Source organism: Salvelinus fontinalis, chromosome 15 (assembly GCF_029448725.1).
Source record: "Salvelinus fontinalis isolate EN_2023a chromosome 15, ASM2944872v1, whole genome shotgun sequence".
Classification (NCBI taxonomy): Eukaryota; Metazoa; Chordata; class Actinopteri; order Salmoniformes; family Salmonidae; genus Salvelinus; species Salvelinus fontinalis.
The window spans coordinates 25365777-25386673 of NC_074679.1; the positions used below are offsets into that span (position 1 = coordinate 25365777).

Consider the following 20897-nt stretch of genomic DNA (forward strand, 5'->3'; position numbering starts at 1 on the left):
TCAGTAGTTATATAGGATGAGACATGACTAGAATTGACTATATACATATAAAGTGGGAAACAGCATGTAAACATTATTAAAATGACCAGTGTTCAATGACTCTATGTACATAGGGCAGCAGTCTCTAAGGTTCAGGGTAAAAGTACTGGGTGGTTGCCGACTAGTAACAATGACTAAGGTTCAAGGCATTATACTGGGCAGAGACCGGATAGTGGTGAATGTATGGCCTGGAGATAGAAGCTGTTTATCTCTCGGCCCAAGCTTTGATGCACCTGTACTGTCTCTGCCTTCTAGATGGTAGCGGGGTGAACTGGCCATGGCTCTGGCGGCTGAGGTCTTTGTTGGTCTTCTTGGCCTTCCTGTGACACTGGGTACTGTAGGCCACTGATGTCCTGGAGGGCAGGCAGTGTGCCCCCGGTGATTCGTTAGGTTGACCGGGCTGTAGAGCCCTGCGGTTGCGGACGGTGCAGTTGGCATACCAGGCGGTGATACAGCTCGACAGAATGCTCTTGATGGTGGATCTGTAGAGGTTTGTGAGGGTCTTAGCTTTTGATCCTCTTCACAGCCCCGTCAATGTGGATGGGACGTGCTCTCTTTTCTGTCATGTAGTTCACGATCAGCTCCTTCGTTTTGTTGACGTTGAGTGTGAGGTTATTTTCCTGGCACCACTCCGCCAGGGCTCTCACCTCCTCCCTGTAGGCTGTCTCGTCGTTGTTAGTAATCAGGCCTACCCCTGTTGTGTCATCAGCAAACTTGATGATTGAGTTGGAGACCTGCGTGACAATGCAGTCATGGGTGAACATGGAGTACAGGAGGGAGCTGAGCATGAACCACTGTGGGGCCCCTGTATTGAGGATCAGCGTGGCTGAGGTGTTGTTGCCTACCTTCAACACCTGCTGTCGGCCAGTCAGGAATAGGACCCAGTTGCACAGGGCAGGGTTCAGACCCAGGGCCCTGAGCTTAGAGATGAGCTTTGACTAATATGTAATTATCATTATCATGTAATTTCTATCATGTAAAAAGCAGAATGTAAAATAAACCATGACTGCTCCCTCTCTTCTCTCCCCCTCTGTAAACATAGCCTATAGAAAATGTGAGTTATTAGAGATAACATGCAGATTAATAAAATAGGCTAGACTTACTTCATATTTATGACATGCATTACATTCCCAAATGTGTGCCCAGTTCAGCACTGAAGTCTGCATGGTTTCCATGAAATACGTGCCAAAGTTCTCCTACACCCCCTCCCCCATGATATTCCTTGGTTGTCTGTTTTCTTAAAGTGGATTCGGGGAAGTGTTGAGGGGGCGGATAGTTTTGATTTTCCTTGCATCATGCTTAGCCAATAATGTTGAGGGATCTGTTGTGCACATCTCAGCTGGCAGACATTTAAAAAGGAGACAGTCCGGCGCTGCAGCATTTTGTATTGAAACTCCAGCCGCTTTCTATGGAATCGTTAACGACTCCAGACTCCCACCAACGCGCGCCCCGTCTGCAGTACTACAGTCTCCACCATTAGCTGCCTATTTCCTCGGGAGATTTCATAAAAAGACCCACTACAGATTATTTCATTTGCGCCTACTTGGAGCTTTTGACAGGTGAGTGAAGTGAAGTTCAACGCTTAACATCTGAGAAAGTATGTGCGTAAAACTTGGGCATGTTATCGAATTAGGTTCCTTATCATGTCACACGTGGTTGTATGTATACCTATTCTGTAGTTAGAATACATGTCTCAATGATTATTGTAGACTATTGTAAATATAAATGTGAAATTAAATGATTACTTTCATGCAGAAAGATTGTTTTTCTTTATTCGGTTTTACTCAATTATTCGGTTTTACTCAAAATATACATTTGTATTCTGATAGCTTTTATCTTCTTTCTGGTTTGACGATTGAGTTGGGTAATGTGGACTATATTGTGAATATAAAAACAAGAAAATAAATATGTTCATTAAAGGCAATGTTTAATGTTTCTATTCCTCTTAAATCGTAAGTTGTGTGTAATGTTTCGTGAGGCCAAAACAGACGAGAAAGCCCATGCATTAATTACGCAGCGTAAATCTGGGTTGTCGTTTACAACAAATATTAAAATGCTAGGCTATGGATGATGATTCAACATTCACGTATCTTTCCTCTTCAAGGATGGCCAGATCGGCGCGTATCCTCTGTGGCATGGTTTTCGTCCTTGGGCTGCTGTCATCTCCAGTGGTTTCCAAAAGGATCAGGGGCTCCCAAGGCGCCATCCCTCATCCTGACAAAAACAACCCAAACGAATCGGAGCAGCAACCACAGACACCGCAGGCGGGCTCTGGTTCCCGAGGGCGGGGAAAGAGCTCTGCTGCACCGGCTGAGGAGGTGCTGGAGTCCAGCCAAGAAGCGTTGCATGTCACGGAACGCCGCTATCTGAAACGTGACTGGTGCAAGACCCAGCCACTCAAACAGACCATCCACGAGGAGGGCTGCATCAGCCGCACCATCATTAACAGGTTCTGCTACGGACAGTGTAATTCTTTTTACATCCCCAGACATGTCCGCAGGGAAGAGGGAGCCTTCCAGTCTTGTTCATTCTGCAAGCCGAAACGATTTACAACCATGACCTACACTTTGAACTGCCCGGACCAGCAGCCGCCCACCAAGAAGAAGCGCATCCAGCGCGTAAAGCAGTGCCGCTGCATATCCATAGAATTGGACTAGTCCTGTGGTGTGATTGACCGGGATGCAGCCAATAAGTCTGCTCATCATACCGCTATTGGATTGCTCACATGAACGAAAAAACCCATATGACTGACTGGGAGCATATTTCCCTCTTCCAAATATGGGAAAATGTTCAATCTGCAAGGAAAGTAATAAATTACAAACATGTGCATCCCATGTTATAGGCTTGTGTAGATAGGCCTATACGTGGGCATACTATTTTGTAAACAAAGCCTGCTGTACCATATACTTTTATGTGTCAAATGTTGTATTAATCAAATTGCAATAGCAGCCTGTGGCAAGCAACGTTGCATGGTATAATAACATGGAATGAACACAACAAGCTGCCGATTGACTTGTAACCAAGCGCACGGCTTTTCCAACCTCCGCAAATAGGACTGCAGAACCATTTCACAGAGGATGTTTACACTCTTTTTTCAGAAACATTCTTAGGCAATCACAACACATTTCAATGGAAGGGACTATGACGGACAATGCATTTAAATAATGGTTGAAGACTAGTTTCCACTATGTGGAATTCGAAGATAAGTGACGACTATTTAATGTGGCAAGAATGCTCCACTGATTTGTGACTCCAATGTTCGGTATAGCCTAGCGGAGAAAAGAGAGCTTTTGTAAAGTATGCTAGGCCTATACCTATGTTCGACGCTATAAATCGAAACAAACAAAATGTTTGTATTAGTTTGACATTTAAATAAAAATGGTCGATTTTCACTGAATGTATAAAACATTATGAACTCCTGCTTTTTCAGTGACAGACTGACCAGGTGAATCCAGGTGAAAGCTAGGATCCCTTATTGTTGTCACTTGTTAAATCCATTCCAATTAGTGTAGATGAAGGGGAGGAGACAGGCCAAAGATGGATTTTTAAGCCTTGAGACAATTGTGTTTGTGTGCCATTCACAAACTATTTAGGTGCCTTTGAACGGGGTATGTAGGTGCCAGGGGCACCGGGTTGTTTCAAGAACTGCAAAGCTGCTGGGGTTTTCACGCTCAACAGTTTCCCGTGTGTATCAAGAATGGTCCACCACCCAAAGGACATCCAACCAACTTGACACAACTGTGGGAAGAATTGGAGGGGGATGGGGTGCAACTCAATATTAGGAAGGTGTTCTTAATGTTTTGTACACTCCGTGTACATAATTGTTTATAATGCTATAGATGGAAGCGTTTCTTTTAGTTTTAAAATGTTATTCATACACCAATTGTATATGCAACCGGTTTGATAATTATATCAAAGCAAGTGATCCACAAAACAAAATAAACAGTTATTGACATTGTTCAGTGTTCACTGAACGTGCTTGTTTTTTGCTCACATTCTTTGTCTGAAAGTTGCTGTAAATTAACCCACACCCAAACTGCAAAGACTCCCGATTTCATACAGAACATTTTATGCATTAGGTTAACCCGAAACACCAAATAAAAGCATCTTCTCCAGCGATGGGGTTATTTTCTTCTTGCTTCGAGCCAACCTCTTGCTGGGACTTTTATACGTTCCTTAGACCCGTGGACAGCTTACATTTCGTCGTAAAACGAATATAATTTATGAGGAAAGACCACAAGAAACGCAATTACATGTCAGGCACAACAACCTTTTCAAGAACCCCATTGAAACGATGTTATCAGAATTTACAATAGCCTCTACCTCGGCTCACAGCCACAGGCCCAAGTCTTTCTGTGGACAATCTGACACTAAATGCACAATCTGACCTAAATGGACAATCTGACGCTATGACGCATTTGTAAAACCATTGCTGCGTTACTATTTTTTTGTTCAGACGGTGTACTGTAGATGGTTCTCTACATTGTTCTCTAAAAACAAATACATCAACCAATCAATAGCCTTTCGCTAAAAATGTAATGCCGAGTTTTCTTCATCAAATCTTTATTGTCCAGTTGTTTAAGCCTCGTGCGCATTTGCCAAATGGTAATTTGCCACCCCATGCGTAAAAAAATACATCCGCTTGGAAATGCAAGGTTTTAGGCTAAGAACATGTCAGTTGCCTCGCTTTTCTTCGATTTAGCCTTGCCATGCCTTCACTGTACTTAATGTAGTGTAGAATAATCAAGTTTGCGGCCAATTGTAGGCAAATACACAAGTCATGTTTTCAGGGAAATTGATTGTTTCTATCCATTTCTATCCATTTATCTTAGGTCTATTTTCTCCCATTATTATCGCGCTTTCTAACATGTTTCAATTATTCATTCATAATGAAAATATGCATTTTGAGAGGAACAGGTGCAATTTAATAAATAATAGCGCATAAATTAACCTCTTAATATGTATTAATGAAACAATTTGGCTACTTGAGTCATTGTAATAAACATATTTTCACCTTTGTTTAGTTACTGCATCATTACTGAGTCTGAATGTTAAGCCTATTAGGGAGTGCTGAAAGTAGAGAAACAATTTACAAGGATGCTTATTCATTTCGTTCATTTCCATAGCTGCAAAGTTCCTCATCTATAGACTCCAGTTAAGACTTTGGTGACTGAAATGTTTTAATGTTTGTCATCTATTACTTTGACCTCGCGCAAATTATTTATTTTACGATAAACATCTAAAAAACGTGGAAACATATATCGGCCTGTAACTAAATGAACCAATATACATTATAGATAGGCCTTCATAATATTTAACTTCTAGCCTACTAATTTGGTTTTGAAAAAATGTAAAGTAAACAGACAATTTGCAATTGTAAGATTATGAAAACTCTTCATGCAAAATAATGGCACATTCAATGACTATGAAACAACGATGTTATTTTTTACACTCAATAGGTTCTGACAGGGGTAAAGTATACATATGGCTTGATATGAGTAATCGTTTCTATTTTTAAACAAAGTAAAAATGTTATTGATTTAAATAAATCAAAAGGGAATATATTTAGCCAAATTATACTCTCCCTATCAGTTTGGATCAGGCATGAAACAAGATAATTTGGGGTAAATGCATAAGGCTCTACATAATATGTCACATCCAAATGAAACTAAACACATTTTTCACCTGACTATTGAGCCATTCATGTATCCTCCTCAAGCTAAGGGTAGGAATCAAATAATACACAAAAATACAGCCTCAAAGAGAAAACAGTTAATGTTTTGGTATAAAATAAATGTTTCATATCATTTATAGTTTCCCCTATCATTTATAGTTTCCCAAGACAACGTTTAAATCTTCCAGAGTTAAATTACAAATATTTTGTTAAATAAATATAATATGGTTTTCTCTAAAAACTCAAAATGGATGATGCAATTTTTATTGCAACATTAATTCATAAATGTTCTTATCATAGCACGCAAGCCATAGAATTGCATAGGAGTTTAAACTGAGGTGTAAAAAAGTGCAATACATTTGATTAAGTACCATTCTGAGAATAACATGGGATGTAGCTTAGCTACTAAATACAGCTGATGCAAGAAGGAAAGTGCTTAGAATTGTGACATACATATGTCATGAACGACATTCATTGGGAACAACTAACGATTCTATCATATACACTTAAAAAATGTGTCAGGGCAGCCATACTCAGAAGACCTGTTGCTTTTCTCAGCGTAGCTTATAGCAGGGTTGTTTGTTCATCTCAGAGCGTGATGTCTGACTCGGGGGATGAGAGCAAGGCATTGCTGCCAAGGTCTGGCATTCTCTGGCTATCACCCAGGAGGGGTCAGTCTGGTGCAGTGAGAAAGTTAACACCGTTACATCCAGTTTCCACCTTCTGACCAGGACCCATATCGCTATGCCTTCAACAGGACTCTCCGTCCAATAAAGACTACTGATTCTCTTCGTAATACATCAGGTCAAACGTTTCCGTCTCTGCTCATATGAAAACAAACACCATATGAAATGCATTTACAAGACACACTTCAAAAATGGGCCACAGCAGATGAATAGCTATTCTTTACATGATAGTATTGTATATTGCTTTCATATTCTGAATCATTGTTAGAATAACAACTCCTGAATGTCTTACTCATTCAATCGTAATAGTTTCTCTGCATGAACATCACCTGGTAGACATATCTGTTAACCTAGCCCAACAACAATGAGGCCTCCTCTTTATTTGTGATGTATTTATTGTATTTGTATAACCTAGCTACAATGCTTTGGATTATGTCATCAGGATGTGTGATGCTGTCCTTAAAGAAACCCAGACTGAGGAACGAATGTAGATCCTCAGCTCCAGCAGGCCTAGGAAGCCTAGCGGTCAGGGGTCAGCATTGTAGATATGTCAGCTGCAGTGCTCATTATCCTGACCTCCAGCACCCCTCAGAGCAGGCTCTACAGGCTGGCCATTCAGAGGTCACACCAGTCTGGATGAATGAGGTTGACCTTTGACCCCTGTGATTCTCATCATGTAAGCTGTTTAGTCAGCCATGGACCCTCTGTGTAGACTTAGCAGCCTACATTGACTTAGCAGTCGGCATATCTACAGCAGGGTGTCAGGCAGACAGGTTCCAATTTCCCATGGTGTAAGTGTTGGTCTGGATGATGGTCCTAGGGATACACAGTGATGGAAGCCACACAAGGTGCCTCTCACCTGGGAACGAGGTTGAGGTGAAAGAGCGGTGCCCCATGGAGAGCGGTGGAGATGGTCCAGTCAGTAGGGATGGTAGAATGGGGCCGTAGTAGAGAGGTCCACAGCGTGGGGGCACGGAGGGCTAAATGAGGTATGATGTTGGGTAAGAGGCAGGTGGTAAAGGCGAGAAGTGGTGAAGCCAGCAAACTTTCCCCATCTGCCATCTCTCTCCACTCTGTCCTTCATTGGTCATCCTCTTCAGCTGGAGGACACGCTGGCTTCCTTCTGACGCAGTCTCTCTTTCTATTGACAGAGGAGAAAAAGGGATAGCTGAGATTTATAGCATTGTGTTATATGATATGATCCACCATGATCGACTGTGTTAGTAGCCAAGGTAATAGCAACCATGTTACTGATCAAAATATTTGAGGGAGGTTGAAGGGAGTCCAGTTCTTACCAGACTGTTGGCATTGATCTTCTTGGTTTCCACCCTGTTCTCAGCAGTGATCTTTTTCATGTTCTCCTGCGCTTCCTTCAGCCTGGAAGAAAGAGTAAACATGTCTCTATCTATCCAGGTTAAAATAACCTTTGATAATATTACATAAACCATAACAACTCCCTCAAATCTGTACATTGTGTCACATATCTGACCATGTGGCACAACACTGTCATGTCTAAGACAGAAAACCTCTTGATGTCTGTTAGTAACATTGGCGTACATGAGTTAGTTAGCTAACAACGGCCTCAGTCCCTCCAGAAAGTATTTGTACTGTAATAGCAGCATGTACACACCACAGTATGTATCCACCCTGGGCACTATTGTATGTGGCACAGCGAAGCCCCGCCGCAACATGTTATATTTTACCGCGAACACTGCATGGAAGCATGGCACAGAGAGTCCTCATCCTCCCTCACAGCCCCACTCTGTTCTGTTGAGCCTTCTGGAGTTAGCAGGTAGTGAAGCCCACCGCTTAAAGCAGGGAGAATGACAGTGGGCCAATGAGATAATGAGCTAGACTTAAAAACACTTGGGTTTTATGGGTGTACAAACCGTATTTAAAAGAAAGTTAATTGTACATAAGCACAATCAGCTGTGTGTAATACGGGACATGATTGCCTAGTAAACAATTAAGAGAGCACATGGATCCATGGAATGGCTGGGAGAGCATTACCTCTGTCCATAACTCACCAGTTCAAAGATAGCTGCCCTGCTTTACTGTATGTATGGTGACTGTATGTGTGCATGTCTCCATATGCAGTAAGCCTGAAGCCCTGTGGACTGGTCAGATCATGACAATGTGTTTAACAGTCCTCCCAGAACACACAGTCTTTAACGAGCCTCTGTCTCCTGCCAGTAAAGCCAGAAGGACTCCAGGAGAGCTGCTATCCAGCAGTTGGACTCCCATCCAACACCATGCCTCGGGTCAGATGAAACACCGTAAATCCAGCCCCAGGCTTTGACTCTGTACCAGGCCCTGGTCACTGCCTGCCTACCTTCTCTTTGATGCCCCTGTGCTTTAATAAGAACTGGTAAAAGCATCTCCACTCCACACTGTCTACAGAATTTATAACGCCCTGTTGGGGTGTTTTGTACCACACATAAATATGATGGACACCAACAATCTGCTACGTGTTAATAAAGATGGGTAAGAAAAGAGCGACTAAAGGTACTGTTCAACATATTTAAAGTGTAAAGAATGAACTTTGACCCTATCACAAAAAAATCCCCCTTTTATGTCATCAAAAAAAGAACACTCAGGGTTCTAGAAATAGATACAGTTGGAAAGGAGCTGTAGAACTGTCCCCTTCATCACAAGCTGTGTGATTTAATATGATCTCTGATGCAGGCCTGGATTCTTACACTCACCTCTCCTTGGAGATGTTCTTACACTCCCGCTTCCACGTGTTCTTGAAGTCGCTGCAGAACTCATACCAGAGCATGAAGACGTAACCAGGGGCCACCTCCTTCTCCCCAGACTTTGGCTTGAGCCCAAAGTAGCCCACCATGTCCAGGAAGCTGTGTGGGAGAAACAGAGGGAAGAAGAGAGAGGGAAGAGAGATAGAGTGAGAGGACATCCTGCTGGGTCACAGGGGAGAGTCGGTAGCGGAGGTCCCGTTATCACATTGACCTCTACTACAGCCTGAAGGGGAACAGTGCCAGGGGATCTAGCCAAGATCTGGCTGACACACACACGTTGTTTCGATCCAGGAACAATGGTTATTGGCAGACAATATGCAAGATGATCACAGGAATGTGTAAATGTTACATCAAAACACAGCATGGTGCTGGCAGATATTGAACATGCGCACACACACACACACACACACACACACACACACACACACACACACACACACACACACACACACACACACACACACACACACACACACACACACACACACACACACACACACACACACACACACACACACACACACACACACACACACACACACGTTCGTAACGTTCATCATCCTGCACTCTGAGACATGCTTGACTCAGACATGTTGTGGATTAGGTCTTAAAATCGACAAATAGAAGGGAGTACTACTTGAAGAGATTCAAGATTCTCAGTCTTTATGAGAAGAGTATCCACAACCCTGTGTATGGCAGATCCTTAGACTAATTCAATTGTAACCAAATCTAAATTCTTCACAAGGCTCTCAGCAGTGCTCACAGGGCTTGAAAAGCAGCCTGCTGCTCCGGGGTTTTCTCTAACCCAAACATTAAAGGCCTTTTCTAGGCCTGTCTGTCACACGCTTGATATAGAGGAGTCATGATTCAGGAGATGTTCCCAGATTGACACAGAGGTTTTGACCTCCAGATGGTAGGTGGCTGTTGCGACGCTAATGTAAGACATGTTGGGCGGGGATTGTTGGGGGACGGGGCAATGTGCGCGGCAGACGGCTGCTCCCAATTCCTCAGATAACTGTCATGTGCTCCTCCTCCGACGGTGCAGTATATCATTCTCGCCTTGCCTCGCTCTACAACCAGAACAGACCAGGCCAGCAGAACCCAGGAGGAATACAACAGAGGGAGGACAGACGGGCATCAATTCTGGAAGCCTTTGTAGACCCGACCAGCACGGTCCAGCGTGATTAACTAGGCCGCTTTTGTATTGGCTCCTTCCCTGACCCTGGGTCAGGTGTCAGAGCTCACACAAATCACACACAGTCTGTAGTGTGGTGAGCTTAGCTCTTTCCCTTGCGTTTTCTTACACTTTCACTCACACACACACATTAACACAAAGATGCACCACACACACACACACGCACACACGCACATGCACACGACACACCCGCACACTCCAAGTCCTACAAACACATATCACGTACTTCTGGAGGGCTATGACGCAACTACCGTGAGACGGTTTATTACTGTACCTATGTTCAGCATTCCTCACTGACGGCTGTAAAATAGGCCAGTTAAAAAAGCCTGGGCAACCGGGTATATCAAGAGGATATTTGGACCGCTAAAACATTCCATACAAAAACAGATTAGAATGATAAACTCACGTTTGTGATCATCTGTTGTTTCTTTAACAGAGATAAGACATCTTCAATATACTATGGATAGTGGAAGTTGGGACAGTTCAAATATCCCTCACCGAATCACCCTGTAACCACATACGTATGTAAGCAGCACACACGCTGCAGTCGTATCATATGAAATTGAGCATGATGAGGGAGGGGAACTGTAATGGTCCATTAACTGTGGACGTATCAGGAGACCTCAGGGAAACTGAAAAATAAGGAACAAATTAGGATTGCGTGTTCTGGAGAGGACCTCATTACTCACTGCATAGGATGCCCAGGAAAACTATAACAAACCCCCAAACCTGATGTCATAAACTGTGTATCATATCAGCTTCCCATAAAGTCATTTTACCAACCAAGTATCCAAATTCACTACAACCCATTTAGTCCTATGATGGTGGTTGTCTTGAGACCACATGGACCATAACAAACAACCGTAATCCCATTCCTTGACGGGTTGGCCCAGGGTTGGCCCAGGGTTTGCCCAGCGTTTCAGTAGCTAGCTGTGGTGATGTCTATGAGCCTAATTAACACAGGGCCCCAATGTGAGGGTCGGGGCCCACCCAGGGCCCAAAGAACACACAGCACACACACACTATAACCGACACACATCACAGCACACACTCACCAAGGCCCACTGCCCATATTCATCACCAGCGTGTCACTTTTATGAGGTGCGTCCCTGGGAACCTGAGAGCCCCCTCCCCCCCCCCCAGCGCCAGGCAGCCCCCGGCCTCGTTTAGGTGAAATTAAAGGCAAACTTCATTAAAGGCTGGGGGCTGTTAGCCGCGGGACCCTTTTGATCAATATCCCCAAGTTCAACATCTTCATTACACTGGTGTCAGTCACACAGCCACAGACAGAGATATCACAATACCACCAGGAGAGGGAAAGGGAGAGAGAGAGGGATAGTGGAAAGAGAGAGAGCGGGAGAGGGGACAGAGCGAGTGAGAGGAGTGAGGGAGACAGAGAGAGAGATGGAGAGACCTATGCATACCCAAGCTGAGTGCTTCTCTTGGCTTGAAATGGAAACATGAAACAGGGACGTTTGGAAACTTTCTCCTTTATGTGCTTTTCATGATTTATGTTGGAATTGGGAGAGTTATTATTTAAAGCAAACAATTCTGGTCTCTATCTAAACAAGGAAAAGTATTTTTTTGTTTGCTCTTTCTAGTGTGTTTTTCCGATATGACATTTTCCAGATATGGTTTTGCTCTGACACTCGTTAAACGTCTGCCAGTTGACCATATCTCCATAAATCAGATGGGCCGCTTCTTACAGTGACTCTGTAACGCCGTTCGTCTGAGGAAGAAGGAGAGGACCAAAGTGCGGCGTGGTACGTGTTCATGACTTTTAATAACACTGAACACTAGAACAAAAAATAACAAAACGGAACAAACGAAACAGTCCTGTCTGGTGCAGACACAAAACAGAAAACAACTACCCACAAAACACAGGTGGGAAAAGGATACCTAAGTATGGTTCTCAATCAAAGACAACGATAGACAGCTGCCTCTGATTGAGAACCACACCCGGCCAAACACATAGAAATAGACAACATAGAACAAAAACATAGAATACCCACCCCAACTCACGCCCTGACCAACCAAAATAGAGACATAAAAAGGATCTCTAAGGTCAGGGCGTGACAACCACACACGGAAGATAAGGCTTGACAACAACTGGAGTGGAGTGAGCACAGTGTGTGTATGTAACAGTATCGGCGCGGGAGCAGTGTGTGTATAGGGAGGTGTATGTGAGTTTGGTGTGTCTAGATAGGCAGCCATTCCTGTCTCAGGGCCAGTCTACAGTGGGCCAGGTTATGACCTGGGTTTTCTGCTACATGACTGAAGAGCCTGGATACCACAAGGCCCCAGTACTGAAGCCTCTGTCTTATCACAATCCGTATCTGATTACTACAGACAGCTTTACAAATGACCTGCATTACTTTTATCTGATGTAAGCCATGTTAGCTATGTGAAACACGTTAAATAACCATCATGCCCTCATGAAATCCACCATCCATTATACTTGGCTGGGTTCCCTTCTGAATGTCGAAAGGTCTTATAAAAGCCAACATTAGAGTATTCCAGAGGTATGCAACCAGCCAGGTCAGAAAATAAAGAACTCCTCTGTTACACAGATGACATGTTGTTTGGTCTCATACCTCTAGGTAAATCATGTTGTGTTATCATATTAGAATGGATAGAGACGATTCATACCTTTTCTGTGCTGCATTGAGCCTGTCATCCTCAGCAGTGTGGTCCGTTTGAGCTGGAAAAGACAAAAAACAACATGGAGTAAACAAACCTATGTGTGGGGCAGTATTCATCGAGGCATTGAGGTCAAAGTACATACAGTAGTGGGAATAGATATTTCCAATGGGAGGTCAACTGAGGTACAACAATGAGACTCCATACAGTCCCACTGATACAGGGTCACACTGGGTGGAGCCCAGATGGAGGCCCTGTGGGAAAAGACCTATCCTCTCCCAGGTGGAGGGATGAGTGTCAGGGTGGAGGGTCACCAGGTTGACATGTCTAGGGTGAAAGAGAATTTGATAGAGGTGTCTGTGCATTTCACTGAGATTGATTGTAAGAGATAAGAAATTGTGTGTCAGTTGGTAGAACATGGCGCTTGCAACGCCAGGATAGTTAGTGGGTTTGATTCCCAGGACCACCCATACATAAAATGCACGCAGTATATATATATAGAGTACCAGTCAAAAGTTTGGACACACCTACTCATTCAAGGGTTTTTCTTAATTTTTACTATTTTCTACATTGTAGAATAATAATGAAGACATCCGAACTATGAAATAACACATATGGAATCATGTAGTAACCAAAAGTGTTAAACAAATCAAAATATATTTTATATTCTTGATGTCAGATTTGCACACTCTTGGCATTCTCTCAACCAGCTGTATGAGGTAGTCACCTGGAATGCATTTCAATTAACAGGTGTGCCTTGTAAAAAGTCAATTTGTGGAATTTCTTTCCTTATTAATGCGTTTGAGCCAATCAGTTGTGTTGTGACAAGTTAAGGGTGGTATACAGAATATAGCCCTATTTGGTAAAAGACCAAGTTCATATTATGGCAAGAACATATAAGCAAAGAGAAACAACCGTCCATCATTACTTTAAGACATGAAGGTCAGTCAATCCAGAACATTTTACAAACTTTTAAAGTTTCTTCAAGTGCAGTCGCAAAAACCATCAAGTGCTCTCATGAAACTGGCTCTCGTGAGAACCACCACAGGAAAGGAAGCCCCAGAGTTACCTCTGCTGCAGAGGATAAGTTCATTAGAGTTAGTTGCACCTCAGATTGCAGCCCAAATAAATGCTTCACAGAGTTCAAGTAAGACACATCTCAACATCAACTGTTCAGAGGAGACTGCGTGAATCAGACCTCCATGGTCGAATTTCTGCAAAGAAACCACTACTTAAGGACACCAATAAGAAGAAGACACTTGCTTGGGCCAAGAAACACGAGCAATGGATATTAGACCGTTGGAAATCAGTCCTTTGGTCTGATGAGTCCAAATTTGAGATTCTTGGTTCCAACTGCCATGTCTTTGTGAGTCGCAGAGTAGGTAAACGGATGATCTCCGCATGTGTGGTTCCCACCATGAAGCATGGAGGAGGAGGTGGGATGGTGCTTTGCTGGTGACACTGTCAGTGATTTATTTATAATTCAAGGCACACTTAACCAGCATGGCTACCACAGCATTCTGCAGTGTCCCATCTGGTTTGCGCTTAGTGGGACAGTCATTTGTTTTTCAACAGGACAATGACCCAACACACCTCCAGGCTGTGTAAGGACTATTTGACCAAGAAGGAGATTGATGGAGTGCTGCATCAGATGACCTGGCCTCCACAATCACCCAACCTCAACCCAATTGAGATGGTTTGGGATAAGTTGGACGGCAGAGTGAAAGAAAAGCAGCCAACAAGCGCTCAGCATATGTGGGAACTCCTTCAAGACTTTTGGAAAAGCATTCCAGGTTATGCTGGTAGAGAGAATACCATGAGTGTGCAAAGCTGTCATCAAGGCAAAAGGGTGGCTAATTTGAAGAATCTCAAATATAACATATATTTTGATTTGTTTAACACTTTTTTGGTTACTACATGATCCCATATGTGTTACTTCATAATCATGATGTCTTCACTATTATTCTACAATGTAGAAAATAGTAAAAATAAAGAAAAACCCTTGAATGAGTAGGTGTCCAGACTTTTAACTGATACTGTACAGTATATATATATACAGTGTGTTGATGAAGAGTGTGAGTTGGTGATGTCTGGGGTGTGGTTGTAGTAGAAGAGGTCTCAGTGGACTTTGTTGAGGAGGGGAAAGGAGCAGAGGCGCGGAGCAGGGGCACAGGCAGCACAGAGCTGGGCTGAGGAGTGAGTGTATGAGGCTCGGGAACTGGAGGCTCCTGTGGACTCCTGCCATGTAAACGTGTCTAAATGCAAGGCAGATGTGTGCGGCCGGCCAGGGCGAGGTGCAAGAATTTATCTAGGGCCAGAGAGTGCCTGTGATCTCAGATTTATTGCATTTTTCCAGATTCATCCTTTTTACAATGATGGGGGACCTTTCCCACTTGAAGATTTAAGAGGGGGAAGTCTCCCAAAAATTGTTCAAAGGCAGGTTTGCGGGTCTTTTGGGAGAGGGTGAGCTTAAGCTGCAACCACCCCATTTTTTTTTTTTACATAAGGAGGCTGATTGTCTGAGATAAACCTAATGAAAGGAAGGGGTGGCCATGGCTGGGAAGGGGGAGGGGGGAGAGTCATGACCAATGGCGTTAGTCACAGCGGGGGGGTCGAGCTGGCGCCTGAGGTCCTCTCTGGTGCGGTTCTGTGTAGAGGTGGCACCAGGCTGGCCGGCGCTCTGAGAGAGAGTGGTCCACAGAGCGAGAGAGAAAGAGAAAGAAAGAAAGAAAGAGAGCGAGAGAGAGAGAAAGAGAGAGAGAGAGAGAGAGAGAGAGAGAGAGAGAGAGAGAGAGAGAGAGAGAGAGAGAGAGAGAGAGAGAAAGAGAAAGAGAGAGAGAGAGAGAGAAAGAGGATGTGTGAAGTTTCTCTTCCTCCGCTACCTGTGTAAACATGAAACCAGTAGTGGCTAACTAGAACGTTATGAGACACGCATGCTGAGAGGGACAATAAATTAGGCCTTTAAAACTCTGACACACTTTTCCAAACCACTGGTTTACCAAGCATTCAGATAACGAAGGGCTAGGGAACTACATATATAAGCTGTGTTAAGGACCTGGAAGCTTTCTGTGAAAGAAAATTACACAATCTTTACTGTATTGGTTACTACAGCTCCACTGCTATAAAAAGGTTTTGATGTATGTACAGCTGAGCCAAATACATTTAAACTCAGTTTTCACAATTGAATATTAGAGATCGCGCACCAGCTGTTGTTAACAAAGAGACACACACCTCCCCCTTGAGCTTACTCGCGGCTGCCATTCGATCCTGCCGATCGAATGGCAGTGATTGTACTTTCGCCAATAGAACAGAGGGTAAAGGCGGTTTATGTACTCGCTGACGTAGTTTCGTCAGGGTGCCCGCACGTCGAACTCTCTTACGTCATCTTTTCCTTTTTCCAGTCTCTTGGATTAGGGCCTGGTCCGGGGTGAGCAGTATGTCCTATGTTGCCAACTCGTTGAAGTAGAAATCTTCATCCAAATCGAGGTTACTGATCCCTGTTCTGATGTTCAGAAGCTCTTTTTGGCCATAGGAAACGATGTTGGACACATTATTTACAAAATAAGTTAAGATCAACAACAGAAAAAAAGCACAAAATAGCAGAATTGGTCAGGAGCCCGTAAAATGGCAGCTAGCTTTTGCAGCGCCATTCATTCTCATCTTATAAAGAGGCTGAGAGCTGCTGCAGGCACGACTCCAACACCATCCTTAAGTTTTCAGATGACAGTTTGTTTCTTCAACAAGCAGGAAGCACAGGATATGCTGCGAACACCCGACAAGACCAACATCCCCGTTGTTGGCAAGTGAAAGAGACGCAGGTACAGAGGACACAGAGCGGGGTGCCTCGTAAGGATCCGCAGAAGGCGAGTGGGAAAACTGCCGTTACCGTCAATATTACTCGCCAACGTACAATCATTGGACACTAAATTAGACGAGGTATGATCACGAATATCCTAACAATGGGACATCAAAAACTGTAACATCTTATGTTTCACTGAATCGTGGTTGAATGATGACATGGATTCAGCTAGCAGGATATTACCGCTGCACCGGCAAGATAGAACAGCACACTCCGGTAAGACGAGGGGGGCGTTCTGTGCATATTTGTAAACAACAGCTGGTTCACGAAATCTAAGGAAGTCTCAAGATTTTGCGTATCTTACGATAAACTGTATACCACACCAATTGCCAAGAGAGTTTTCATCTATACTTTTTTGTGGCTGTTTATTTACCACCACAGACGGATGCTGGCAATAAGACCACACTCAATCAGCTGTATAAGGAAATAAGCAAACAGGAAACCGCTCATCCAGAGGCAGCGCTCCTAGTGGCCGGAGACTTTAATGCAGGGAAACATATCAGTTTTACCTAATCTCTATCAACATGTTAAATGCGCATCCAGAGGGGGACAAAAAATCAATGACCTGTACTCCACACACAGAGACGCGTACAAAGCTCTCCCTCACCCTCTATTTGGTAAATCTGACGACAATTCTATCCTCCTGATTCCTGCTTACAAGCAAAAATTAAAGCAGTAAGCACCAGTGACTCGGTCTATAAAAAAGTGGTCAGAAGAAGCAGATGCTAAACTACAGGACTGTTTTGCTATCACAGACTGGAACATGTTCCGGGATTCTTCCGATGGCATTGAGGAGTACACCACATCAGTCACTGGCTTTATCAATAAGTGCAACGAGGACGTCGTCCCCACAGTGACTGTACGTACATACCCCAACCAGAAGCCATGGATTACAGGCAACATTCGTACTGAACTAAAGGGTAGAGATGCCACTTTCAAAGTGCGGGACTCTAACCCGGAAGCTTATAAGAAATCCTGCCATGCCCTCCGACAAACCATCAAACAGGCAAAGCGCCAATACAGGGCTAAGATTGAATCGTACTACACCAGCTCCGATGCTTGTCTTATGTGGCAGGGCTTACAAACTATTACAGACTACAAAGGGAAGCACAGCTACAAGCTGCCCAGTGACACGAGCCTACCAGACAAGCTAAATAATTTCTATGCTCGTTTCGAGGCAAGCAACACTGAGGCATGCATGAGAGCATCAGCTGTTCCGGACGACTCTGTGATCACGCTCTCCGTAGCCAATGTGAGTAAGACCTTTAAACAGGTCAACATTCACAAGGCCGCGGGGCCAGATGGATTACCAGGACGTGTGCTCCGGGCATGTGATGACTAACTGGCAGGTGTCTTCACTGACATTTTCAACATGTCCCTGATTGAGTCTGTAATACCAACATGTTTCAAGCAGACCACCATAGTCCCTGTGCCCAAGAACACAAAGGCAACCTGCCTAAAACCTATTCCCCCTCAGGAGACTGAAACGATTTGGCATGGGTCCTCAGATCCTCAAAAGGTTTTAAGCTGCACCATCGGAGGCATCCTGACGGGTTGCATCACTGCTCGGCCTCCGACCGCAAGGCACTACAGAGGGTAGTGCGTACGGCCCAGTACATCACCGGGGCCAAGCTTCCTGCCATCCAGGACCTCGACACCAGGTGGTGTCAGAGGAAGGCCCTAGACATTGTCAAAGACATTGTCAAAGACTCCAGCCACCCTAGTCATAGACTGTTCTCTCTGCTTCCGCATAGCAAGCGGTACCGGAGCGCCAAGTCTAGGTACAAGAGGCTTCTAAACAGCTTCTACCCCCAAGCCATAAGACTCCTGAACATCTAATCAAATGGCTAAAATACCCCTTGTATATAGCCCCGCTATTGTTATTGACTGCTGCTCTTTAATTATTTGTTATACTTATCTCTTACTTTTTTTTAGGTATTTTCTTAAAACTGCATTGTTGGTTAAGGGCTTGTAAGTAAGCATTTCACTGTAAGTTCCACACCTGTTGTATTCTGCGCATGTGACAAATAACATTTGATTTGATTTGAAGTTAGGGACTCAACATTACAGCATTCTATCAAAAATGTCCAAAATCTGAGCAGATAAAACAAGAGGAAGAGCAGTACTGTATCTATGGAAGGGAAGCAGGGGTGGGTCACAGCCCCCACAGCTTCCTCACAGCCTCCTGACAGTCTCCCAGGCAGTTCTGGGTCAGCGCTCCAAAGACACGGTCACATGAGCTGCTCTGCTCCCCTGCCTCGCACAGGAGCAAGCATGGAGTGCACTATGACCAGCAGACTCTCCCTCCTCCATAAAAAAGCATACAGTGTGTATAAGTTAATACTGTTACACATGCTTGCTTATGGTTATCACTGTCCATCAATACTGATGAGGAGATTGCTACCAGAAGCACACCGGCACGCATGCACGCCTGGACAACACTAATACTGTTTCCACAGTCAATTCAATATTTAGATCCTCCACAACCCTTTTGTGTGACAACTGTTCCTTTGTTCTGTATATTGAAGTCATAGAATCATCCTCAAGAGATGAGCAATGGAAGGGACCTGTCACCAGCACTAAACCACACTGCTTCACAAGTAAGGGCAACTGCTGGAGGAGCTCTGTTTATTAAGAATGGTTTATATGTTTCCCACTGGAAAGTTTATGTTTAAGATGTGTTTTTGTTAACCAATACCATTTTGTAGCCAGTGGCAACCATCATGGTTTAAAGACCTTTCAAATATTCTGTGATTTTGACCAATAATACAGATAGAGGTTTGACACACTGGAATGTTAAAAAGAGTAAACATTCTAGAACACATTTCCATTTGCAATGTGTAACTAGGAGACAAACATACCAAGGCAGACTTTGTTTGCAACACATACAGTACATGAATCATTTCTATGCTGAAAACACTGCCCTGCCTCCAGTTCTCACTCTGTACCTCCAACAACATATGGATGTAATCTCTCTCTGAGATACCTAATTTGCATTTTTTATAGAAAGAGCCTATTGTTTAACAATATTCTCTGTCCGCCGCAAGTAATGTGTGCAATTTGCCCTTTAATGTAGTAAAATGTAGATCGCCTTGCGTGACGCTGACACTTTTGTCTGTCACTAGTACTTTGTAGAGATAAAAGATGTTGTTGAGAATGTTGGCCTCAGAGGAGGTCCACTTTAAGCCAACTCTGATGCTCTACCAGACCTATAGAGGTTTATAGACCTGAGTCAGTGTGTTTTGTTAATAGCCCGCTCTTTGTGGCTCTTTGTGGCATGCAGAATTGTGAAGGCCCTCGCCTCGCCTGTGGCAGCTATGTGAAGATGGTGAAGGTGGCGAGATTGCATGCAGGTGGTTGTTGGCTTGCCAAGTTGCTTTGAGATGAATTCTGTTTGGTTGCACTTATGTTTACCCACTGCGAGACTGATGAGAGCTTGATCGTTTAAAACCAGTGAACTGTGTGAGAACATTGGCAGAAGCACACCTAAGTACTGTATGGGAGTCCTAGTTGGCACTCATTCAAATGGGGAAGAGCTTCTGTATGTATTATGGTGCTTTAGCGACACAAGCCTGGCACCCACTCTGCATAAGCCTGACAAGGCCTCTCCCTCTGTCTGCAAGACACATTGTAATGCAAGTTAGGATCAGATGTGTCTGCTATGTGAACAATAACTTCTGGGAATATTTACACAGTAATTTCCAGTAAATCAGGGATCACACCCCGTCTCTGTAAACTCCTTCCCTCTGCCTCTCACATCCCTATGATCAATAGTAATCACAGTTGAACACGTTGGCCCTTTGGGCCGTTGGAGGAACGCTCCGAGATGGATGTCCACTTTCTCTCTAGGAACACTATGACCTCTGTGTTTCCTCATGCTGCATACCACAGAAACCATACAGGAGCCTGTGTCTGCATGATGGAAGTGAATAAGCTTTATGTTTTCAATGGCAGCAGCTCTACTGGCTGACTGGCTGCCTTTGCAAGGCACTGGAGGGGGCTGTAGGAAGCGTCTGGGGTGAAGATGTCTAGTGGAGGGGGGAGAGGT

At 44.0% G+C, this 20897-nt stretch overlaps 2 protein-coding genes across 3 annotated transcripts in view; one reads left to right on the forward strand and one right to left on the reverse strand.

The window, feature by feature from the left end:
• The first annotated feature begins 422 nt into the window (after positions 1-422).
• On the forward strand, positions 423-3997 carry LOC129811627 (gremlin-1-like). Its single transcript, XM_055863080.1, has 2 exons — positions 423-1598; positions 2144-3997. The coding sequence occupies exon 2, from the start codon at positions 2145-2147 to the stop codon at positions 2694-2696; it is 552 nt and encodes a 183-aa protein (XP_055719055.1). The 5' UTR covers positions 423-1598; position 2144; the 3' UTR covers positions 2697-3997.
• A 3464-nt stretch (positions 3998-7461) lies between these two features.
• LOC129811626 (formin-1-like) overlaps positions 7462-20897 on the reverse strand; it is an 85407-nt gene continuing 71971 nt past the window's right edge. For both annotated transcript variants that reach the window (XM_055863079.1, XM_055863078.1), the window contains 4 exons: positions 13000-13051; positions 9105-9254; positions 7695-7776; positions 7462-7540 (listed from right to left, as the gene is read on the reverse strand). In XM_055863079.1, the coding sequence (XP_055719054.1) occupies positions 7496-7540; positions 7695-7776; positions 9105-9254; positions 13000-13051 (329 nt within the window). In that variant the 3' untranslated portion in view covers positions 7462-7495. The remainder of the gene's footprint in view (positions 7541-7694; positions 7777-9104; positions 9255-12999; positions 13052-20897) is intronic.

Bases quoted from the DNA above. Each gene is read 5' to 3' on its own strand.
- LOC129811627 (XM_055863080.1), top strand. From the start codon at position 2,145: ATGGCCAGATCGGCGCGTATCCTCTGTGGCATGGTTTTCGTCCTTGGG.